A 26,974-nucleotide genomic window follows, 5' to 3' on the forward strand; every position below is an offset into this window, starting at 1 on the left:
ACTTCACGCAGTTTTGCTTGGCTGTCAGCACGGACAGCTCTTCACAAACGCCGGCCGGGTGGCCGAGCGCTTCAGTCCGGAACCGCGCTGCTGTCGCAGGTTCGAATCCTGCCTCGGGCATGGATGTGTGTGATATCCTTAGGTTAGTTAGGTTTAAGTAGTTCTAAGTCTAGGGGACTGATGACCTCAGATGTTAAGTCCCATAGTGCTCAGAACCATATGAACCATTTCTCACAAAAGTGGTTTGCGGTGAACGGAGACGTGTGAGAGGAAATGCTGACGTAGTCGTCGCTCGGCACTTCCAATACAAACTGCAACGTTTAGCTGCACCACACAATTTTGACACTATGACTGCTAGTTCGCTGGCGTTAGCAGAAATGTAAAATCAGCGAAGTCGACATGAAGTGTTCTGGAAAAATCCGATATGCCACGAAACCCAACGACGGACCCATCAAACACCTTCTCTTGTGCCTCTTACATACATCACAATTGTTAGCAAAGCGGTTATCGCAAGCGTGAACGTGCGTAAGTTTTTATTTCCACTTCCGCGCAAAGTGACCCGACAGACTGCTAGCTTTTTTCGTCCATATATCGATACTTTTTTTCCATATATCGATATCCGTTAATGGTATTTTTTAAACAGCGATATATCAGATTTTGCTATTTTTAAAAATATCAACAATCGTATTATCAATACTGCAGCAGTCCTCTTAATAACCTGAGCAACAGGAAATAAGGGCTCAAATTTTTGCTCTTCTTTTTCAAACTAGCCGTTTACCAAACACACGAATTCCTGAGCCTTGCAGTTTAGCATACTTTTCTCCCTCCATTTCACTTCACATGTTGGGGTGGCACTACTCGCTCCTTGGGCATTGTTTAAAAGGATACAGAAGCAAATAAATATTAAAAACAACAGAAAGGAAATACACAACAAACTGAAGTATTAACGCAAATGACAAAAAGGCAACAATGGTTGCACGTGAGACCCTCACGGTATGTTCTGAAATGCACGTGTCAGGTTTGCAGAGCATCAACGTGGCTCCTACTACATGCTTGGTGGCAGTCCATCGTTGACTGGCTAGCTGCAGTTGCTAGGTGACGGAACAATGCTATGGAGCTGTCAGTACCAAAGACCTGTCTCCAGGACTGTAGGATAGTGCCGTCTAGTTTTATATCCGTCTGTCAGGTGTATTTAATATTTCCCCTCTTGAAGGTGACTACTGACCATCAATTCTGTTCCATATTTTAGTAGTTATGCTGTTTAAATTTTCATTTTGGTATGGTTATCTAAGTACTTAACTTCAAGGATTGAAACTTAAATTAACTACATGTAGCTAGCAGTGTTGATTCTAAGTCTGCGTGGCAAATTGATATGTTGTGTAATTAGACTCAGTATTTACCAGATGTAGAAGTATTAAACCGGAATACCGGAATTTGGTTGCAATAATTACACCTCTGTTGTTTGAAAGTGATAAACAATGTTTTATTAAAAATAATCTCCATTGCTAAAAAAAAGGTCCTTCTTTTGAAGCGAGGCAGTCAGCGAGCCTTTTTCGTACATTTTCATACGAACAGAAGCATTGTTCAGCGAGAGCGTGTCCCAGTGATGCAAATAGATGACAATCATACGGAGCCAAGTCTGGAGAATAAACCGCATGCCCTAGTATTTCCCAATTGAACGCCTCAATCGCTTTCCTGCCCCGTTTTGCTGTGTGTAATGGGGCGTTGTTACGGAGCAATATGACATTGTTGCCTTTTTCCATATTCCGGTCGTTTTTCAGACAAAGCTCGATTTAAATCGATCATTTCCTGTCGGCAGTGATCAGTGTTAACGGTTTCACCTTTTTAACAGCTCATAACAGATCTGATCCCACCAAACACAAAACATTGTCTTCTTTCCAAAGTGGTTTGGTCTTGCAGAGGATGTCGATGGTTTGCCTGGATTCACCCATGACTGAAAATATATCCATTTTTCGTCAACTGTTACTATTCGATGAAGAAAGGACTTTCTTTTGTATCTGGCGAACAGCATTTCACAATATTGGTCTTTCGATTTGCTTGCTGTCTTTCATTCAGTTCATGCAGAACTCATTTTACCACTTTTTATACCTTTCTCATAGCTTTCAATCAAAGAGAAACATCTTTCTGCATCACTTTCAATTGTTCCACGAGTTCCTGTTGAGTCTGAGTATCATCTTCATCCAACAAAGCCTGCAATTCGTTGTCTTCGAAATTTTTCGGTTGTTTCCCATGTCAAAATCACCATTTTTGAATTTTTTGAACCACTCGTAACACTGTGTTTTCAAAAGAGCATGTTCGCCAAAAGCTTCGACATGCATTTGATGCAGTTCTGTCGCAGTTTTCTTTAAATGATAACAGAAAGCAATGCTGTCCGCAAGTCATAGTTCGTAGACACAAAACTCTACATGTTTATGGGTTTGAAACAGATGCTGATGTGTGAAACTTGGGGTTACAGTGTGCTACGTTTGTCATCAGCCGTTACAGGATGCAGACTCAGTCTCACGGGCCCTTCACTGACGGCCAGCACCATCTATAGGGAAATACTGGTTTCATACTTCTACACCTGGTACAGATGTAGATATATACACTATCGGACAAGAAAAATGAAGCACCTCGAAGGGACGATGAAACGAAATGAAACTTTGAAAGTTGAGAGGATATGCAAAGTTATTTCAGTGATTAGAAACTCAAGTGAAATTTACAAAAAAAGAACTTGGCAGAATGAGCCCACTTATCATCATTGTGACATTTTCCCCCTCCGTCGTGAATGCATGCACTGATTCGGTTGGGAAGGGTGCCACAAAGTCAGGGTATCCTCTCATAAGGCAAACTAGCCCACAAGTGTTGTAATTCTTCCTTGGCATCCTAGATACTGGCAATGGATGGAGTTGACGAATGGCCCCTCACACATTCTTCCAGGGACAGACATCGTGATCTTGCCGACTGCAGTACCTCAATACCGTGCAGGTATTTGACAGAGACATGTGTCATCTGTGGACATGTATTGTCCTGTTGCAAAAGGCACCAAGATACTGTCACATGAGAGTTAACGTCTGAGAACTCAAGATGTCCATGCAAGGGTGCCCATATGAATGCTTGTATGGGAGGAGGTGAGCAAGACCTGGAGCTATGAAGTATTGCCAATAATTTGGAAAAAGGAAGGCAACCTGTAAGTAGGCATAAAGAAGTTCCAATTCTGATGTTGTTAAAAACGTACATAATACCAACCTTTAGATCTTTTCCTTGAAATAAAAATACCTAACTACACTATATTTTTTCCTTTCCATAAGAGCTGGGGTGAAGGGGGGGATGGGAGGGGGGAGAAGAGAGGGAACCGACACATGCCCTGGGTGTGAGTATCCTTGTTCCCATGACATACTATTAAGCCCTTGAGTGCCATCAGTTATTACCAGCTATGACCTGAAGTCATACTTAATGGCTCCCCACACCATGGCACCAAGAGTAACACTGCTGTGACTCTCTGAAGCATTGGAAGAGTGGGACCTCTCGCCAGCATACTCATCAATGTTGATCTTCCAAGGTGGTGCAGAACTGCTGGCCGTTAAAACTGCTACACCACGAAGATGACGTGTTACAGACACGAAATTTAATCGACAACCAGAAGATGCTGTGATATGCAGATCATTGGCTTTTCAGAGCACTCAAGCAAGGTTGGCGCCTGTGGCGACACCCACAACGTGCTGACATGCGGAAAGTTTCCAACCGATTTCTCATACACAAACAGCAGTTGACCGGCGTTGCCTGGTGAAACGTTGTTGTGATTTCTCGTGTAAGGACGAGAAATGCGTACCATCACGTTTCCGACTTTGATAAAGGTCAGATTGTAGCCTATCGCGATTGCAGTTTATGGTATCGTGACATTGCTGCTCCCGTTGGTCGAGATCCAATGACTGTTAGCAGAATATGGAATCGGTGGGTTCAGGAGGGTAATACGGAACGCCGTGCTGGATCCCAACGACCTCGTATCAGTAGCAGTTGAGATGACAGGCATCTTATCCGCATGGCTGTAACGGATTGTGCGGCCAAGTCTCGATCCCTGAGTCAACAGATGGGGACGTTTGCAAGACAACAACTGTTGTGGTTGGCAGGAGAGCCGTGTTGCTAGAGGAGGCCGAAAGGCACGCGTTTTAGCTCACGCAGGCTGGCGTGAGGCCTGGAACAGGACAAGGAAATTAGAATTGAGAAAAATGGACGTAGCTGGTGGAATACTTAACTTTAATCCATTAATGATGAACGTCGCTCTTGACGGTACATAGTTCACAATATCAGTAGTAACTGATAATGGCGCCTTGCTAGGTCGTACCAAATGACGCAGCTGAAGGCTATGCTAAACTATCTTCTCGGCAATTGAGAACGTAAGTAGACAGTGAACCATCGCTAACAAAGTCGGCTGTACCACTGGGGCGAGTGCTAGGGAGTCTCTCTGGACTAGACCTGCCGCGTGGCGGCGCTCGGTCTGCAATCACTGATAGTGGCGACACGCGGGTCCGACGTATACTACCGGACCGCGGCCGATTTAAAGGCTACCACCTAGCAAGTGTGGTGTCTGGCGGTGACACCACAACAACCATCTGCACGAACAGTTCGATGACGTTTGCAGCAGCATGGACTATCAGCTCAGAGACCATGGCTGCGGTTACCCTTGATGCTGCATCACAGACAGGAGCGCCTGCAGTGGTGTACTCAACGACGAACCTGGGTGCAGGAATGCCAAAACGTCATTTTTTCCGATGAATCCAGGTTCTGTTTACACCATCATGATGGTCGCATCCGTGTTTGGCCTACGGAATATCCGACCAGCTGTGCTGCTGGATTGAAGAGTTTTTAGCAAACAGAACACACCATGTTGTTCTCTATGGAGAGACGTCTACAGACGTTAAAGTAACCTCTGGCATGCCACAGGGGAGTGTTATAGGACCATTGCTTTTCACAATATATATAAATGACCAAGTAGATAGTATCGGAAGATCCATTCGGCTTTTCGCAGATGATGCTGTAGTATACACAGAAGTTGCAGCATTAGAAAATTGCAGCGAAATGCAGGAAGATCTGCAGAGGATAGGCACTTGGTGCAGGGAGTGGCAACTGATCCTTAACATACACAAATTTAATGTATTGCGAATACATACAAAGAAGGATCCTTTATTGTATAGTTATACGAAAGCACATCAAACACTGGTAGCAGTTACTTCTGTAAAATATCTGGGAGTATGCGTGCGGAATGATTTGAAGTGGAATGATCATATAAAATTAATTGTCGGTAAGTCGGATGCCAGGTTGAGATTCATTGGGAGAGTTCTTAGAAAATGTAGTCCATCAACAAAGGAGGTGGCTTACAAAACACTCGTTTGACCTATACTTGAATATTGCTCATCAGTGTGGGATCCGTACCAGGTCGGGTTGACAGTGGAGCTAGGGAAGATCCAAAGAAGAGCGGCAGGTTTCGTCACAGGGTTATTTGGTAAGCATGATAGTGTTACAGAGATGTTTAGCAAAATCAAGTGGCACACTCTGCAAGAGATGCGCTCTGCATTGCGATGTAGCTTGCTGTCCAGGTTTCAAGAGGGTGCGTTTCTGGATGAGGTATCGAATATATTGCTTGCCCCTACTTATACCTCTTGAGGAGATCACGAATGTAAAATTAGAGAGATTCGAGCGCGCACGGTGGTTTTCCGGCAGTTGTTCGTCCCGCAAACCATACGCGACTGGAGCAGTTAAGGGAGGTAATGGCAGTGGCACATACAATGCCCATCTTCACACACCGTTGGGTAGCTTGCGGAGTATAAATGTAGATGTAGATATAGAACATTAGCACACTCTGGTGGCTGTTCTAATTGTTAAAAATTATTATTAAAAATCATTGCAGCTCTCACCATGTAAATACCAGCTGATGGTCTGTCCATGTGCAAAGCTATACTGATATCTGACAACGTCTTCTGAAGGAGGAGGAGGAGTAAATTAGTGTTTAACGTCCCATCAACAATGAGGTTGGTAGAGATGGAGCACAAGCTCAGAATAGCGAAGGATTGAGAAGGAAATCGGCCGTGCCCTTTCAAAGGAAAGGAACCATTCCGGCTTTTGCCTGAAATGATTTAGGGAAATCATGGAAAACCTAAATCGGGATGACCGGAGACGGGTTTGAACCTTCGTCCCTCTGAATGTGCTGGGTATGTCTTCTGGGCACTTCACACTTTATGTCAGCCTGTATATTATTCTCACTAACCCACTCTGCGGCCTCCACATGACCATTCGCAACCATCCATTTAGTCAGTAGAGAGTAAATCTTTCTGTGTGTGTGTGTTGTCTGTTCATGAATGCCTATTCAGCCAAAAACTTACTTGTTGGACAGTCTGTTTGTTGTGCCTATCTGTGACCTAGCGTCTACACTATATGGTAAACAGCAATCCATTCTGTTCATAATATTGTCATTATTCCATCCTGGATTTTCCATTATTTGAATGAGACAATCTGCATTTGGGTCTCATTTCCTCGACTCTTGTTGAGAAAGGTGTGCAAAATATTGCTGCATCCATTTTCAGTAAGCTCCCACAAGAATTAAAATATCTTTGCAGTAATTTGTGTGCTTTCAAATTGAAACTGAAGAGTTTCCTTACAGGTCACTCCTTCTGTTGTGTCGAGCAGTTCCTTGAAAAATTAAGCTTATTATTATATTATATTATTGATTTCATTTAAGTGAACTTATTGCGTGTCTTTTTTTGGTTCATAAACATTTTATTTTATCTGTTATTGCTTTTCTGTTGTAATTTCATGTACTAAAACGCTCCACAACCTTGTAGATTTTCTCCTCAATTTGGTCTTACAGAACTAGATGTGTAAAATATGTTTAAAAAAACATTAATCGAAGACAAAGGCAGCTAGAAATGTAAGCCTGTTTGCCACCACAACATTGCTTTATGCTTATCACACTTGTGCCACCTAAATTAGAAAGGAATCTGCAACTCAGATAAAGCTGCTTCCTCCCCAGGTTTATCATATAGCTGCTGTTTATCAACTTATTGGAGTCTCATACAGACTGTGCCCACAGATATCTACTTTTGGTGTGAGTAACAAAAACATTACCAAAATGATAGATTGACACTCACCATAAACAAGAGATGTCAAGTTGCAGACAGGCACAACAAAGAGACTGCTATATATTTTAGGTTTTAGCCATAAGGCCTTCTTCTGAAGCAGAAAGCACATACACTCACTCAAGCACGAGTCACACACATATGACGACTGTCCTGGCCACTGTGGCTGGCCATAGCAGCAAGAGACAAGTCATCAAGTGTGTGTGAGTGTATGCATTCTTCTGAAGAACACCTCTTGACTGAAAGCTAAATTCTATAGCAATCTTTTCATTGTGTCTGTCTCAAACTCATCGTCTCCTCTATATGGTGAGTAGCAACCTATCCTTTTCATAATGTTGTTGTTATTCTGTCCTGGTACCTGCAAGTCATTGTCATTTATTTGGAACTTGAGCCTGCAATCTTCGCAGAGGAGGCAGTGAGTCACAGACAGGTGCAATGAAAAAGACTTGTTAGTAAATTGTTGTTATTCCATCCTGGACTTTACATTGTTTAATATGAGCCTATGTACACTGCTTGACAGTTTCTAAGGAACAGTCATTGTTGGAAAGGAATAATCTCAGGCAATGATAGGCAACATGAAACACAGTACATAGAGAACAGTTCTAGAGTGGTATATTTATAATGAAAACTGATACAGATTTCACCACATGAAAGCAGGATAAAGGTCATAAGTAACATTCATGTTAGACACAGGTCAGATTCCCAAAATAAAGACCAATATTGGACTCTCAATAAGGAATATGCCTTCCTTGGGCACTAATGCATGTTTTGCACGTCATTCATGCTGACTGCCAAATTGTTGTGGTGCTCTTGAGGGATATTTACCCACTCTTCAGGCAGTTTTCAATTATTGCACAGTTTGAGGAGGGAGAGTGTTCATTGGGAAACATGTCTGCCAAGAGCATCCCAGGCATCCTCTATAGAATTTAGGTCCAGTGAGTGTGCAGGCCATTCTATACATTCAGTTTATCCATTTTTCACCTCTGTGGTCCTGTGTGGGTGGGCATTCTCATCCATAAAGAGACAGATATGATCCATTATAAACTCTCTGTAATACCAATGTTCTGTAACATATGCTGTGGTGTTTAGCCATTGTGTGTAATACCTGGCTACATTATAATGCCTCTGCAATACCGATGATGTTCACGAACATTCTGTGGTGTGCAATGTGTTTCTCACAGTTTCTGCACTAACTGGTTGCCAGAATAACTTGCCACAGTGTTACAGATTTCCTCAGAGAACATCACTTTGGACTACTGTTGCTGGCCTCAGCCAACATGCCCCCACACTAATGAACTCTTTCTCAATGATGGTGTAGTTGAAAATGGATGCACTTAGCATAGAAACCATACTGATTTAATTGCCATAAAATAGTTCTGGCAGAGATTTGTGTACCAGTAGCAGTTGCAACATATGCAGTGATCTGCCTACAAGTGAGATGTCCATGCCACTACGGCTATGTATCAACCATCTTGTGGTCTGGCTGTCTTTCTTCAACCACCAGCATGCTTTTGCGTAGCATTTAAAACTTCTATAGCCTTTTCTGACCGTGAGATGACACTTTCAAATAAGCACATTACTGTGACACTTTGACCGGCTTCAAGGCATGTTTCCACACCACACAGAATGTCGCAACAATCAGTTTTGTGGAACCCTTCAACAAAAAAACCATACTGCATGAGCTGTTGAATGCATACAGAGCATTCATAGACATACTTCACTTAACATGTCTCACCCTCTACATTTCCTTTTACCATCATTGTGGTTCTGTAACACTTGTCTGTTCTTCTATAGCAGTGGCACAGTTGTTCCTTAGGAAGAGTCAAGCAGTACTAAGAGGTTAGTTTCTGAAAGTATTTTTATGGCGTGTAGCCATGTATGGAAGTGAAACATGGGCGATAAATAGTTTAGACAAGAAGAGAATGTAAGCTATCGAATTGTGGTCCTACAGAAGAATGCTGAAGATTAGATGGGTAGATCACATAACTAATGAAGAGGTATTGAATAGTATTGGAGAGAAGAGAAATTTGTGGCGCAACTAAACTAGAAGAATGGATCGGTTGGTAGAGCATATTCTGGGGCATCAAGGGATCACGAATTTAGTATTGGAGGGCAGTGTGGAGGGTAAAAATCGTAGAGGGAGACAAAGAGATGAATACACTAAACTGGTTCAGAAGCGTGTAGGTTGCAGTAGGTACTGGGAGATGAAGAAGCTTGCACAGGACAGAGTAGCTGCATCAAACCAGTCTCTGGACTGAAGACCACAACAACAACAACAACAACAACAGCTATTAGTGGTGAACCAATAGTGATCTTGTTCCATTATTGACCTGGTTATATGTGGTATGTATGTTTTTGCGTCCTTTTTCAGTAGTCTATTGTTGCATGCGAAGTTCTTAGTTTTTGAAGTTTATTTATGTAGGTGAAGAACAGGAGTAGCCCAAGCATACAACCTTGCAGAATACTATATTCAATGTTTCCTCATTCTGAATTTTGTCTGCTACTTTCTTTATAATTTATTATCCGATCCTCTGTTCTCTACTCTTAAGATAAGACTACGTCAGACTGATGGGACTGCCACCATACAGCAGTGTTACTCAGTCATTGCTGGACTCCTGCATATTATTTGTGTTTTGATATACCTTTCAAGTATTCATTCGCTCATTCATTCATTGCGTTCTGTAGTACCTATCAAGATGAGCAGCTATAGGGATGTGGGACAAATGAAGGTGTGTTTCAACAAAATCAGCCTGAACACTGTATTAACAATACCGTGTCACTCTGCTGCTTGAAAGAAGGCATTGTCAGATATTAGTGTAACTAAGTGCATGTACAGACCATCAGCTGATATTTAAATGGTGAGAGCTGTAATGCTTCCTGGCAAGTAGAATGGTCACCAGAGTGTGTTAATGTTGCACATCTTTAGCGTTGTTCCCAAACTTGAGTCATCATTGTGAAGGACATGGATAGAACACCACTAGACGTTGAGTGATCACTGTGAAGGACATAGATATGCCACATACTTGTCGGAGACTGTGTTATCAGCACAGGAAAGAAGTGGGTCTCCACTTAGCTGGCTGTTCAGATTATGCAATACCCAGATTTGTGGGGTATATCTGCACCTGCCATCTGAGAATAAGTAATGGACTCTCTGCAACATTGCTGAAATATCAGCAGCAGCTAGACTAGGGGATCAATGCAGACATAAACTGTGGTTAAACTGCAATGCAAAAGTGGCAGAATATGGAGTGGTGGCATGAGTGGGAAGCATGAATTGCTGTTGAATGGCATGACATCGCTTTTCTGTGATGAATAGCAGTTCTACACCACCTCAGATGATCAACATTGATGAGTATGGTGGCAACTGTAGAGGCACAGAAGTGCTACTAATGTTATTAGGAGCAATCGGGTATGACATCAGATAGTAGCTGCTAGTGACTGACAGTACTCAAGAGCATAACAGTACCAGTATGTCACAGACACAAGGGCATCCTCCCACCCCTCCTGTTCTTAGAAAAATAAAAAAAATATAGCATACATAAGTGTTTCTCTATCAAGAAAAAGATTTCAAGTTGGCATTATGTAGGTTTTTAACAGGGTCAGAACTGGAACTTTGTTATGGCACTTACAATGCGAGCCATCATTCATATTCCAAAATATTAACAGTCCCAGGTCTTGCTCCCATCCTCCTCTGACAAAGCAAGCTGGAATATATTTACTTCCCTTCTTATTTTGCCATCTGCCTCCTTAAAATTTATTTTTTAAATTTTAACTAATTTATCATTAACATACATGAGTATAATCAGCATTTTCATAACAGAGAAAGGTTGGCCCTCAGTTTTAAAGAATATAACACCAGATATAATTTTGTGCTTAGTTTTATGTATGTCATGGATTTTCCAGTTTATTTTGACTATTCCTAGTTAATAGCTTTCATTATAGGGCGAAATCAGTAATTGTTTCGTAACTTAAATTCTGTTGTTGACTTATAACCAAATATAAATTCTATAATAATTATAAACATTTGGAAGACAAAACACTAGCGTTCTTTAAGTACAGGTATTTATTTGGCTCTATTCGGAAACATGTTAGCAAAGCAGGCCCTTAATTAATTTGAAAGTAATTAACAGTTTTGTCAAAAGTATTGTTTGCGTAACTATACCGTATATGTTGATTTTGTGATTAAAATAAATAATGCAGCCTAAACTTTGTAGTAAAAGAAACTGTTAAGAAGGACCAATTTTTCGATGTGTTTAGTCAATTTAATTAGTTAAGTTTTAATTGTAGTTTCTGTACATGTAACTTCCAACAATGTGTTGTTTCAGTACCTATTATTGCTTCGACTTAACTGTGAAATAAGTGTGGCACTATTAGACCATGCGTTAAAACAATGACAGTGTCTGCTCCATATGTACCTTTCTATTCTTGAAGAACTGTGAACTTTGTGGTTAGGTTTTCACTGCTCGTAGATTTTCAATAGTAAACTATTGTAGCAGTATGTGGAGGTTTGCCTGCAAACTGTTAATGAGGCTTATGGAAAGTTAAAACAATGGTGCACTGGCCATATATAACTGTGTACTGTTAGGGGGTTGTGAACAGTGAAAGGAAACTACTGTAAAATGCATCTGTGCACCTGTCGGTTACATTATTTAAAGCAGTCCGTGTTGTACTTCCATACCCCATTTTTGAGCCAGAATCACAATGTGTTACGTTGGCACTGAGGACAACAAATGAACAAATAAAGAAGGCAAACCATCACACTCCCTATAAAGATTCATACGTACACCTTTGTATGAACGTCTTGCGTCTTCATGTGTTCCTTCTTAAGTGACAGTATCTTGGTGCCTTTTGAAACAGGACAATGCTTGCCCACAGATGGCACATGTCTGTGTGAAATCTCTGCATGACATTGAGGTTTTTCCATTGGCAATGAGATCCCCAGATCTCTCGCTTCCTGAGCACGAGCTCCCGGGTTTGATTATGGCGGGCTCAGGAATTTTCTCCTGCCTCGAGATGACTGGGTGTTTGTGTTGTCCTCATTGTTTCATCATCATTTGTGAAAGAGGTGCGATTGGGCTGAGCAAAGGTTGGGAATTAGTATGGGCTCCGACAACCGAGCAGTTGAGTGCCCCACAAACCAAAAATCATCATCAGAATCACCAGGTCTGCCCCTGACAGAACATGTGAGGGATCATCTTGGATGTCAACTCCATCCATTGCTAGTATTAAGGATGTCAAGGCAGAATTACAACAGTTGTGGGCTAGATTGTCCCAGGAGAGGATACAATGACTTTGTGGCACCGTCCCCAACTGAAACAGTGTGTGCTTCCAGCCCAGAGACGCTGTTACACCCTTCCCAATCAAATCAGTGTATGCATCCAGGCCCGAAGGGATGCAATGTCATACTGATAAGTGGGCTCATATGCCAAGTTCTGTGTAAATTTGAGTTTCTAATCACTTAAGTAATGTCACATACCCTCTCAAACCGTGAAATTTTCTATTGTTTCAGCTGGGTTTTTCACTTCTTTTGTAAGGCAATGTACATAGATTCACATTCTTTGTTAGTCATTCAGCATTATGACATGCAATAGACTTCATCAGTTCACTTAACCCATTAATTTTATAAAATACATCTTTACATATTTAAGTTGATATTGGGCATTTCTAAAAATTCTTCTAATGAACTGAATGTGTTAATACACAAGAAGTTTCGTAACTTTTCCTGAAATACTTTGATTGGCATGCTTGAGGCATGTTTAGATAATTTGTTATATATTTTAACTGCTATGTACTTACAACTATTGTTAGGTTTTTCTAATCTGTTTTAAGGCAAGAGTGCTGACCAGGATGGCCGAGCAGTTCTAGGCACTACAGTCTGGAACTGCAGGACCGCTACGGTTGCAGGTTCGAATCCTGCCTCGGGCATGGATGTATGTGATGTCCTTAGGTTAGTCAGGTTTAAGTAGTTCTAAGTTATAGGGGACTGATGACCTCAGAAGTTAAGTCCCATAGTGATCAGAGCCATTTGAACCATTCCCCCCCCCCCCCCCCCCCCCCCCCCTCCACAAGAGTAGTGAAGTTTGATTTCTTACACTTAAATTTGGTTGTTCAGCAAGTATACAATTAACATTATCAACAATATACAGATTAATAACTGTTAATATTCTGTATTTAATGAATAATGGCTTACAATCTGTCCTATTATCTACCTTTGCCACTTCTCTGATTGCTTTCTTCTGAATCACCAGAATTTTACTTATTTCTTCCTGATTCCCCAGAGAATTAAAAAAAAGCATTGAAAAAAGTATTGCAAGAAAGTAAAGCACTCTGTCCTTACAAATAGTCAAATTTCACACAGTACATCAGTCAGATATATAATTCTTGACAGCCTAACAACTATGTGTTCAACATGAGAGTTCCATGTTAACTTTTTGCAAAGTATAATACCTTAAAATGTTGGTTTTTGTTTTTCTATTTTTACAGTATTTGACAGACTGAACCACATATTCTGTGTCTTTTTCTCATTTAATTGTAGACCATTTGCATTAAACCATGACATTGCATTTTCTTTTGCCAAATTCATACTACTAACAGGGTTATCAAAGATACGTTTTACAGACAGAAGCACTGTATAATCTGCATGCTTATATGTCTTTACATCTATGTTTCTTGGTAAGTGGTTTGTATGTACAAGGAACAGAAGTGGTCCTAATTTAGTTCCCTGTGGTAATCTTTGTTGAACCTCAAGTGTATTTGACAGATGACTTCCTGAACTCACCACTTGCTTCCTATTATTGAGGTATAATTTGACAAGTTTTAATCTTTTGTCACATGTTCCATAGTACTCAAATTTGTGGAACAAAACAGAATAGTCAACACAGTCAAAGGCCTTGCTCAGATCACATTAGGTTACGTGTACGTGAGAATGCCCTTGAATGCTGCTAAATTGTCTTTCACTAAGAGTTCTATGAAATGTATGGATGACTTTTCTTTTCTGTATCCAAAATGTGAGGTACCTAACATATCATTTAGGTCTAGGGACTCATACAACTGCTGTAACATTATGTCTTTAAGGACTTTGGCTAGTACTGGAATTAGTGAAATTGGCCTGTAGTTTGCTTGACTTACATCTGTAAATATTGAGTCCATTTACAGTAAATTGCTACTTGTCGTGCAGTTTTAAAATAAACACAGCTTTATGTAGTTAACTGAATTTTCAAACTTGAACTTAAATATTTGAATAATTATATCATAATGAAAATTTGAACAAAAAATTATTAAAATATGAGACAGAATTATTGATGATCAGTAGTTACCTTCAAGAGTGGAAATATTAAATACAGCTGACAGACACATATAAAAGTAGACGTACACAACCTGTCCTACCCTTGGAACTATTAGCTCCTTCTTTGGGAGGAGAGGGGGCAGGGGATATGTTGAGGAAGAAATTGTAGATCACTCAGATCTCAAGGATGAGTGGGACCCGGCTGTAGTGAGCACAGGGGTAAACTGTCTGCTCCCAGTAGCTGAGTGGTCAGCGCAACAGAATGTCAATCCTAAGGGCCCGGGTTCGATTCCCAGCTGGGTCGAAGATTTTCTCCACCCAGGGACTGGGTGTTGTGTTGTCCTGATCATCATCATTTCATCCTCATTGATATGCAAGTCGCTGAAGTGGCATCAATTCAAAAGACTTGCACCCGATGAATGGTCTACCTGACGGGAGGTGCTAGTCACATGACATTTACTGGGGTAAACTGAGATATAGGGAGGTGTCAGAGAGACTAGAATGTCAGACACATCTCTGACCTGCTCTCTCTGGTGGCTCCCTCTCATCTGCCTCTGCTGTTGTCTTCTCTACAGATTCAAAATACCTTTTACCTTGTCCTGTTTTTTACACCTATTTCCCAACATTGACCAGTTCTGACAATAGGTGGAAATCTTGTGGAGCACTAATCTCCAGTCCTGGTGGGATAGCACCTTTATGATTGTCCTTGTGCACTAGAGAATTTATTTAGAGTTGACAACCTTACATCTTGCAGAAGTATCTCCAGGAGCCTAAGTATTCACTTTTAATAACTTTACTTATGTCTTGACCATACATTTATTTTTCATCAACCTAATGTATTTTTCAAAGGCACTGCTATGTCAGGACAAGTTCTCAAGAATGTTGACATGATACAATGCATTGTTTTTATTTGACTGACACAGCAATGCCTTTGAAAATGATGGACATTCAAAATGCATAAGGTTGATGAGAAATAAAAACGTGTTCAAGACATAAGTAAAGTTATTAAAAGTGCATCCAGATGGACACATCATCTCATAGCATTTTCATGCAAATTGCAGCCTAAGTACTCTTTCTCTTATCATCCAATACATGTATTCTTTAATGGTATTTTGGCTAACAATAAGAGCAGATTTTATATGAACTCAGTCACATGCATCCACAGCACTAGAAGTAGAAAGAATGTCCAAACACACCATGGGCCCCACTCTAGGGTTCAGAACTGAATTATCTAATCTGCCACGGAAGTCTTTTAACAGCTTTCCATCAGGCACAAGTCAGGAAATTGGAAAAGTATAGATAATCTAAGCCAACTAAAAGAGCAGCTTATTAGCCAATGCTATAATTTATAAGAATATTTGGATTTTAAAATGTATATTTCATTGAACTCCTTTTCAACAACCTTTACCTTACCTAGTACACAGACAGTTGATAGTATTTTACTCCAGTCAGTAAAGTTACAGTAGTGGTTAAATTCTTGATAAGTATGTTCCAGATGAAGTAATAAAAGATAGCAAAGACCCACAATGGTTTAATGGTACCAACTGTAGGATGGTACAGAAATGGATACTATTACACTCTTGCTACAACAGAGACGCAGGGATTTTTACGGAGAAAAGTTAATAGTACCTCCTGCATGTGTAAGAAGGGTCATGTGTGAAGCTCACACTACTTTGACAGTCAAATCCTGATGGGAAATTTATCAGAAAATTCTAATGTGTTCTGGTCATATTTAAAATCAACATGAATTGTGGTTTATTATTCTCATAACATTACAGTTTTCGAACAAAATGGTTCAAGTGGCTCTGAGCACTATGGGACTTAACTTCTGAGGGTATCAGTCTCCTAGAACTTAGAAATACTTAAACCTAACTAACCTAAGGACATCACACACATCCATGCCCTAGACAGGATTCGAAACTGCAACCGTGGCAGTCATGCAGTTCCAGACTGTAGCGTCTAGAACCACCTGGCCAATCTGGCTGGCTACAGTTTTCAAAACATTTGATCTGATGCATGGAAGACATGTCAAGACTACAATAAGAAATACTTTTAAGAGAAACATAATTTTATATGCATTTCTGAGATACTGCTACACAAACATATATTAGATCTTGGTTCAAGCAGTATTTATTTGCATTTTTAACCAGTAGTTGGTAGTAATTTTATCAATGTAGGTTAGTGATCTGTTTTTTGGTCTAGTGCTTTCATAAAAGTTTAACTTGAAACCAAATTTCTGATTTAAGTTGCAAGACTTTGTGGAATCACTGCTTTAAAATAACATATTTATGTTGAAGTCTGTTGAAATCACAACTTTTTTTCTTGCAGTCTTTGTGAAGTTTTTAAGAAGACATTGGAATTTAGCCTAGAGCCTTTTCTTTACAGCACATCCAGGAATTCTACAAATTGCTATAATCACTGTATTCAGATCACTTAACTCTATAGAGCAACTCTCAAACACATGTTCTTCACTTAAATAACTAAAATTTTCTCTTCCTTTATAACTTACTTAAGTGCCAACAAGAATGCAGGAGCCACTACAAGATTCATTTCTCCCACAAAAGCTGCTAGCTACCTTAGAAATAGTAATACTATTTAAAACATGTATACAATCTTCTGGTAGTTGGTTTCATTTTGGCAGATTATTTTAATATTTACATATTCTGAAAGCACAATTTTAAGGTCACCAATTGTAGCATAATTCCTCAGGCTTTCTCAGCAATATGTTGACATGCTGAATAAGTGGGTCTTCTAGCAGTTGTTCATGTCATTCTCACATGATATTTCAACAGCAAGTCACACCGTTGAAATATCATGGGAGAACAATGTGAAGAATTGGCAAGAGAAGCTGATTATTCAACAATCAATTTTAGAGTATTTAAGTTTTGGTAGCTCTGCTGGTAATCCATTGGTATTCCAGTGCATACATAGAGAATTCTTTTTGTTTCACTATGATTTCATATTTGTCCTGTCTTTGGAATCTATGCTTTTTATTTTCAGTTTTTACCGTTTCTTTGTCACCTTCATCAGAATGTATCAGGTTTCTTTGTGTTACAAACATTTTATTGAACTTCATAGAGCGTGCTGAATGAACATGTTATAACTGAAAAAAGGAGGGATATTAATATTGGTACCCCAGCCATTGAAAAACAATGTGCGAGTGTACACCTGTCCTTTTTTCCCCCTAAGGGAAGTCTTTCCGCTCCCGGGATTGGAATGACTCCTTACCCTCTCCCTTAAAACCCACGTCCTTTCGTCTTTCCCTCTCCTTCCCTCTTTCCTGAAGAAGCAACCATCGGTTGCGAAAGCTAGTAATTCTGTGTGTGTGTTTTGTTCATTGTGCCTGCCTACTGGCGCTTTCCCGCTTGGTAAGTCTTGGAATCTTTGTTTTTAATATATTTTTCCCATGTGGAAGTTTCTTTCTATTTTATTTACATAAATCTAAAAATCATCTTCACAAAACAAATACGAGCTGTTAGAATAAATTCCACTAGTCCAAGGCCAACACACTCCAAGCAGCTATTTCAGCAGCTAAATATTTTACATTTACCCTGCCTCCACAGATAAAAAAGTGTGACTAACATAAAAAGGTGCACTGAAAATTTCAAAACAATTCAGATCTGTATTCATATAATACAAGAATGGGCAATGATATCCATGTAAAAAGAGTAAACAAGTTATTGCACATAAACAAACAAACATTCAAGGTACAAAATTGAATAACACACTTCCAGTGCATAAAAAAAATGAAAAAATTTTCTACATTTGAGGAACAAATGTTCAAGTTTTTAATGACCAACTACTATTATAGTGTAAACGAATACCTTCAACAACATAGTAGCAAGTAATTATATTCATGTACTGTGTTGATACTGTATGCCATACTCAGTGTCAATAGTATTTTCAGTCAAATGTTTGCTATGATTCAAAGTAGTATTTTAAACTGAAGTATCACAACTATTGTGTGTTTTTATTTAAATCTTAACAAAGTAATGTATGATAAATATCTTTTATGTAATTAATTAAAATTGTGTGTACAGTTTTAATGTAAGATTGTGTAGATGTATTTTGCACCATTGTATTTGTAGGATACTTTACATCCTTATATTTGTTTGTGTGTATTTTAATTTTTTATATACTATGTAATTTCTGGCAAAATCTGTGCAGTGTAAAGTGTCACCGACTGAATAAACCACTGCTAATAATAATAATAATAATAATAATAATAATAATATCAAAAAGTGAGGAGACCAGAACTTTCCCAGCAGAAGCAATCACTTTTTGTTTTTTGGGAGTTGGTGATGAAAGAGACATTCACACCGAGCTTTACTATTTGCGCTAGGATCAATATGATGCTCCCCACTTTCATCAGCAGCAATTACCTTTGAAAGAAACCTTGGATCCTCTTTTAACATCGAATTCAACTTTATACAGACCTGCATGTGAATGTCTTTTTATTTGGGAATCAGCAGTCTTGGCACCCACCACACACAAAAATGTCTTATGTGTAAATTTTCTGTCACCAACACATGGGTGACACTCGTGAAATTTTCAGGATTTCAGAAAGTATTCATAAGGCCATTCATTAATCCTGTCTCAGAATGACAGCAGCTGTGTTGATGTTTCATTACACAAGAGCAGTAAATGGAACACCAAGACCCCTTCCTTTGAAACTGATTGTCTCCTCTCTTTAAACAATTCAAACCATTTTCAAGATGTGCAGTATGTAATGACAGACTATCCATAGGTGTCCTGCAACTTTGCATTGGCCTGAGTTGAAGATCTGTTGAGGTGAAAGGAGAATTTCAAAGCTGTACATTGTTTATCGTGTAACCACCTCCCCTGTTGCAGTAGATAATATGGAAAGTGTCTCAGCTAGTGTGCTTCTCAGAGGCAGGTACCAAGAATGCCGATGATGAAACTAGTACCGTGTGTTTGTTACACATTAAGCTAACAGAATGTCATTTAGGATCATTCTTAATTGAAAACCGTCATACAATTTCACAAGCCTAAATGGATCGTTTTCCTCAGGATGCAGGTTTACACACATTGCGTGTTACTGAAGTTTATGGAAATAAAGCAGAAAGAAACTTCCACTTGGGAAAAATATATTAAAAACAAAGATTCCAAGACTTACCAAGCGGGAAAGCGCCGGCAGACAGGCACAATGAACAAAACAAACACACACACACACACACACACACACACACACACACACACACAGAATTACTAGCTTTCGCAACCGATGGTTGCTTCTTCAGGAAAGAGGGAAGGAGAGGGAAAGACGAAAGGATGTGGGTTTTAAGGGAGAGGGTAAGGAGTCATTCCAATCCCGGGAGCGGAAAAACTTCCCTTAGGGGGAAAAAAGGACAGGTGTACACTCGCACACACACATATCCATCCGCACGTACACAGACACAAGCAGACATATTTAAAGGCAAAGAGTGATAAACGTGATCTGGAGACAACATAACTACCTAACCTTTGCACCCATTGTTGTTCACCATCCTAAGTTCAGCACAAGATCAACATAGCTCATCTCAAACCAACACTTTTTCAACTTTTTTCACACCTTTATCTCTCCCTATATAAATTTCTATTTACTTTCACTTTAACCTCATATTACCCTTTCCACCTTCTAATACCATGTCAACCTTACAACATCCCTACACTCTTTGCCTTTAAATATGTCTGCTTGTGTCTGTGTATGTGCGGATGGATATGTGTGTGTGTGCGAGTGTACACCTGTCCTTTTTTCCCCCTAAGGGAAGTCTTTCCGCTCCCGGGATTGGAATGACTCCTTACCCTCTCCCTTAAAACCACATCATTTTGTCTTTCCCTCTCCTTCCCTCTTTCCTGAAGAAGCAACCATCGGTTGCGAAAGCTAGTAATTCTGTGTGTGTGTTTGTGTGTTTTGTTCATTGTGCCTGTCTGCCGGCGCTTTCCCGCTTGGTAAGTCTTGGAATCTTTGTTTTTAATATATGAAGTTTATGGAAGTTACACAAATAAAATAAAAGTTACTAATCTTAAATTTTTGTAGATAAAGGCCCTGATGTCTTAACAGATGTCTATCATCCTGTTATTTCTTCTTGTCAGTGTTTTCCATATATTCGTTTCCTTGCCGAGCCTCCAGAAAACCACCTCATTTCTTACCTTATCAGTCCATCTAATTTTCAATATTCTTCTGTAGCACTGCATATCAGATGCTTCAATTCTCTTCTGTTCTCATTTCTCTACAGCCCATGTTTCACTACCATACAATACTGTGCTCCAAACATATATTCTCGGAAATTTCTTCCTCAAATTAAGGCCTGTGTTTGATACTAGCAGACTTCTCTTGGCCAGGAACGCCCTTTTTGCCAGTGCTAGTCTGCTTTTGATATCCTCCTTGCTCCATCAATCATGGGTTATTTTGTTACTTCAGTATCACAATTTCTTGACTTACTTGAATAATGATAACAAAATCAGCAGCTGTATTTGAATCCATGTTGTTTATTTTTTTTAACACATGCTACCACTTTGGACATCAAGTGGTGTTTTCTTCAGGCTCCAAATGTAACTTGGCATCCACAACCCTTCTCATGTACAGTGAACAGGATCATATGCAGTGGGCCAAAATTAACTTGATTCTGTCACTTCCATGACAATATTCCATGACCTCATCTGCTTCATGATCCCCTACTCTGATGTAAGGTTTCTCATTGTACTCATTTCTGTTACTTATTGTTAGTTTCATCTTTCCTCAGTTTTCTCCCAGTCCATTTTCTGTACTCATCAGACAGTTAATTCTATTCAGCATATCATGTAATTCTTCTTCACTTTCACTGAGGAGAGCAATGACATCAATGAATCTTGTCACTGATATGCTTTCACTCTGACTTTTAATTCCACTCCTGACCTGTTAAAGTAAGTAAATCAGAACTGTCTTTCATCTCCTCTCCTATGGTGGTGCTTGGTTCTGTGTTGTGAATTTCTTTTGTTCCAAAGAGTTTCTTTTGTTTTCTACATTTTCACTCTTTGAAGTTTTGTTGTTGCTGTGAGTCATCTTTTAGATATTGAAGGAAGTGTTGTGTTCTTGCTATAGATTTATATCTTAAGTTCGTCTGCCCTCCCTTTTATTTTGTTTACTACTTCTTCAGTGTATAGACTGAACAGTAGGGGCAAAAGATTACTTTGTTCTTTGTCTTCCAGTCTTATTGTTCCTTCTAAATTGTTGTATCCATCTTCCCCTATTTTACCCCTATTTTTTTCAGATTTTTGAACATCTTGCACCATTTGACATTGTTGAACGCTTTTCTCAGGTCAACAAATCCTATGAATGTATCTTGATTTAACTTAAATCTTGATCCATTATAAAGCATCAGAACTGCCTCCAGGGTGCCACTACCTTTCCTAAAACTAAATTGATCGTCATCTAATGGATCCTCAGTTCTCTTGTCCAGTCTTCTGTATATTATTCTTCTCAGTAACTTGGATTCCCAAGTCTGATGGTATAGTTTCAGTCTTGTATGTTCTATTCACCAATGTGAATAGTGTTTTTTTTTTTTTTTTACACTTCCCGCAATGATTTTAGAAATTCTAATAGAATATCATCTGTCCCTTCTTTCTTATTTGGTCTGAAGCCTTCCAAAGGTCTTTAAAATTCTGATGCTACCACTGGATCCCCTATCTCTTCCCTATTGACTCTTGATTCTTCTTCCATCACATCATCGAACAAGCCCTCCCCCTCATTGAGGTCTTCAATGTGCTTTTTCCACCTATGCACTCTCTCCTCTGCATTTAACAGTGGAACTCCTATTGCACTCTTAATGTTATCATCCTTGTATTTAATCTCACAGAAGACTTTTATGTATGCTGACGTAGTTCTTTGGACAATCGTTTCTTTTCTGACTTCTTCACATTTTTCATGTGGCCATTTACCTTAGCTTTCCTGTAACTTCTATTTATTTGATTCCTAAGTGACCTGCAGTTCTGTATTCCTGAATTTCCCTGAACATTTTCATACCTCCTTCTTTCTCTGACCAACTGAAGTATTTCTTCTGTTAGGCACAGTTTTTTCGCCCTTACCTTCCTTGTACCTACATTTTTGTTTCCAACTTCTGCGATTGCCCTTTCTAGAGATGCCCATTCCTCTTCAACTGAACTGCATACTGAGCTATTCATTATCACAGTATCTGTAGCCTCAGAGAACTTGAAGTGTACCTCTTCGTTCCTTAGTACTTCAACATCCCACTTCTTTGCACATCGATTCTTTCTGACTCGTATCTTAAGCTTCAGCCTGCTTTCATCAATACTAAATCGTGAGCTGAACCTATATATGTTCCCGGGCATGTCTTGCAATACAATAATTGATTTTGGAATCTCTACCTGACCTAAATGGAATCTTCTTGTACCTCCCAGCTTTTTTCCAAGTATATCTTCTCCTCTTGTAATTCTGGAATAGAGTATTTCCTATTACTATCTGAAATTTATTTCAGAGCTCAATAAGTTTTTCTCCTCTCACATTCCTATCACCAAACCCCTATTCTCCTGTAACCCCTGCTCTGCTCCTCCCCCTACAACTGCTTTCCAATCTTGCACGACTGTCAGATTTTCATCTTCCTTTATGTACTGAAATACCATTTCAATATCCTCAAATACTTTCTCCATCTCTTCATCTTCCATTTGCAGTTTCGATATGTGTACCCGAACTATTGTTTTCAGCATTGGTTTGTTGTTGATTCTAATGAGAACAACCTTATAACTGAACCAATCACAGTAACTCTCTCTCTGCCATACTTTCCTATTCATAACAAGTCCTACTTCCATTATATCATCTTGTTCTGCTATTGATATTACCCTATACTCACATGACTAAAAATCCTTGTCTTCTTTCCATTTCATTTCACTGGTCCCCACTATACATAGACTAAGCCTTAGCATTTTCTTTTTCAGATTTTCTAGTTTCCCTGCCATGTTCAAACTTTTGACATTCCATACTCCACACTCTGACTCAAATCTCTACACGCATTCCATTTTATGCAGGTTTCCGGGGTGCTGCAAATACTTATTTTAGGACAAGGTTTTCCCTTGCAGGTAGTAATAAACTATATTTTACTCCTTTTTAATATGTGCACTGTTCTCAACTCAACTACCACTGCAGAATTCATAACTGAAAGTTCTTCTGGGACTGACTTGAAATTGATTACCATTTCAAACACTTGTGCAACATGATAGCCAGCAGTTAAAGGAACTAACATACATTAACAGGTTATGCAACATTTACATGCATTTTACATAATGTCACACTTACAAGAAGAAATATTTTTCATTGGATCAATGTTTAGTAATGAGCTTTAATAGTTATGAACTTTAATTTTTACAATTCATATCTTGACTAATATTGTATCCGTAATAGATCCTTCCTCCCATAATTTATTAATTTCTTAAATTATTGAACAAACATGACAATTTGTCATTATAAATCACTGCAAATTATTACAATTTACCCAACAATGTCCAAAACCAATATTTTCCCCAAAAGTAGTAGTTTATAGTTTGTAGCAAGGATGTTTGTTCCTTAACAAAAAACTGACAACTCTATTGTTCCCACACATGCTAACAAAGCTGTCTAAAATTTGCTTTCCAAAAATAATAATTTGTGTTTCACTAACATATTTTGGAATACGATTTATTTGGTTGTTATGTCTCTCTCTCTCTCTCTCTCTCTCTCTCTCTCTCTCTCTCTCTCTCTTTTTTTTGGGACAGGCTTTCCTAGCTTACGTAAGTCCTACTTGTTAGAATGTTAACCACTGCATATGATTACATCTATCAAAGGTATCTGTTTTGAGAACTATTTCATATAGCCATTGTTACTTATATTCCCACATAACAATCATGAGTTTCGAGAACAAAATATATCTGATTATCTTTGTATATGTAACTAGCTAAGTAGAACAATTACACAGCAAATTCTACTAACAATAACGAAAATAGTAATTCCAGTTGCATGAAATACTGTCTCTAACCCTTTGTCATAATAGTTTAACAGCACTGCATATCTAATCTATTTCACATTTTTCATTGCAGATACCTGTTGTTGTTCTATGGAAACTGCTGGATGGTAAAGGGAAGGTTATTTGCTGTGTAAAAATTCCATGTGAAATTCACTGAAAAAACTCAAAACACATATCAGAGCATAGTCCATAACCAGATAGTAATGAACCTTTTACTGAATGTACTAGTACTCTCTGTCTGACAAGAATTTCTTCAAATGATATGTTTCAATTTCCCATGAATAATAAATCGAATACAGTTTTCAAGGCCAGAACAATGCATAAACCACTTTTGCAGTATTAAATTTTATAAAGTTATGTTTTCAATTGACTTTTCTTTTGTGAAGTTTCTAAATTTCAAACATGTAGTGACTTTGTTAATGTATGCTGAAATTCTTTGTCCCAAATGAGCCATTACAAGAAGAACTGAAGTAAATCTTTGAAATTTAATATATAGTTTGATTTAAAACAACTGAATCCTCATGAATCGACAACAGGTGGTTATACATAATTATCATGCATCGTGCTTCCTTCATTATTTGATTTTATTATGCATTCCACTAAGCCCAAAAGCATCAGAGCTGCTCAGATATGGAATGAGTCAGTATTTTTACATAAAATTTGCAGTTATGGAAACAGTAGGGTGCAGTATGACAGTCATAGTAGTACTCATATCAACAAATGTTACATTGTAACACATGAAAATAAACAAGGTTCAAAATAAAGCGCAACCTTGGAAATAATATTTATACACACACTACAAGGCATTCATATTAGTAATGTCTTAACACTTGAAAATCAATTTAATATCTTTCACAAAAAAATAATTTATATTTATGCTTTCACTAATGGGGCATCACAGATATACACTAAAACTACACAAATTTATGCTAAAAACTTCACCATTTTAGTAGAATGTATTTTGCAAAAGGTACTCTTTAAATTTGCTTTTGATCTTGGTTGTTGAAGCATTGAAAACTTTCACGCCTGAGCATTTCTGCGCAATGGTGAAGTTAGTCTGGTTGCTACATAAGTCCTGTTTTAAGCCACAAAACCTAGACTATCAAATGACAGAAGAAAGGCACTTGGTTGGAAAAGTCTTATTTCACACTGTTTACATCTTCTGGCCGAGTTTACGTCCCAATAATGAAACATGGCATTATTAATTCTCAGGTGAGCATCACTCATAATACGTATAAACACTGATGCAATCACATAACAAGGCATCTTAAGCACCTCTTAACCCTCCTTAGTGAAGAGGATGACGAATCATGCATAATGCAAAAGTTGTGGAATTAAATATTAACTCTAGATCTAGGATAGGGTAGGATCAGTTGAATTTGCCACTAGTGTACTCACCCAAAAACTTAACAGAATCCACTTGCTGTATTTGTTGCCCATCATATTTATTAAATGTTATATTTATGTTCACTTTTTCTTTCTGTGTCATGTGAAGTTGCATGTAATGAATTCCTTCAACATTCAGACCATTTCAGCTGAATGAGTTGAAGACATCATCAAATACACACAAGCAGCTTGTAATGAAATTGTGTGCTTATGGGATATCATCTAAGTTATGTGACTGGATTCATGATTTTCTGTCAGAGAGATTATAGTACTTGACGGAAAGTCATCGGGTAAAACAGAAAAGATTTCTAGTGTTCCCCAAGGTAGAGTTATAGGCTTTCAGCTGTTCCTTATCTATATAACAATTTAGGAGACAACCAGGGTGGCTGTCTTAGGTTGTTTTCAGATTATGCTGTCATTCATCATGTAACATAGTCATCAGAATATCAACAGAAAATGATTTAAAAAAAGATATCTGTAGGGTGCAAAATTGGCAGTTGACCCTAAATAATGAAAAGAGTGAGGTCATCCACATGAGTGCCAAAAGGAATCAGTTAAACTTTGGTTACATGATAATTCAGTCAAATTTAATGGCTGTAAATTCAACTAGATACCTAAACTTACAATTATGAACAACTTAAATTGGAAGGAACACACAAAAAATGTTGTGGGGAAGGCAAACCAAAGACTACATTTTATTGTCACAACACTTAGAAAATGCAACAGATCTACTAAAGAGACTGCCTACACTGTGCTTGTCTGTCCTCTTTTGGAGTACTGCTGTGTGGTCTAGATTCCTTACCATACAGGGCTACATTGAGAAAATTCAAAGAAGAGTAGCACATTTTGTATTATCGAAAAATAGAGGAGAGAGTGTCACTGAAATGATACAGGATTTGGGGTGGGAATCACTAAAACAAAGGCATTATTTGCTGCTGCAAAATTTTGTCACAAAATTGCAATCACCAACTTTATCCTCCAACTGCAAAAATATTTTGTTGATATCAGCCAACATAGGGAGAAACGAGCATCATAATGAAATAAGGGAAATCAGAGCTTGCATGGAAAGATATAGGTGTTTTTTTGTGTGTGCTGTTTGAGATTGGAATAATAGAGAAAAATTGTGAAGGTGGTTTGATGAACCCTCCACCAGGCACTTAAATGTGATTTGTGGA

The 26,974-nt window shown here is 38.7% G+C and overlaps 1 protein-coding gene across 1 annotated transcript in view; it reads left to right on the forward strand.

Annotated features, from left to right (window-relative positions):
- The window catches only part of LOC126291732 (NPC intracellular cholesterol transporter 2 homolog a-like), an 82,590-nt gene extending 57,688 nt beyond the window's left edge, over positions 1-24,902 (forward strand). The window contains exon 4 of the mRNA XM_049985404.1: positions 24,487-24,902. Within this exon, the coding sequence (XP_049841361.1) occupies positions 24,487-24,570 (84 nt within the window). The 3' untranslated portion in view covers positions 24,571-24,902. The remainder of the gene's footprint in view (positions 1-24,486) is intronic.
- The last annotated feature ends 2,072 nt before the right edge of the window (positions 24,903-26,974 follow it).

Source organism: Schistocerca gregaria, chromosome 9, assembly GCF_023897955.1.
Source record: "Schistocerca gregaria isolate iqSchGreg1 chromosome 9, iqSchGreg1.2, whole genome shotgun sequence".
In the NCBI taxonomy this organism is placed as follows: Eukaryota; Metazoa; Arthropoda; class Insecta; order Orthoptera; family Acrididae; genus Schistocerca; species Schistocerca gregaria.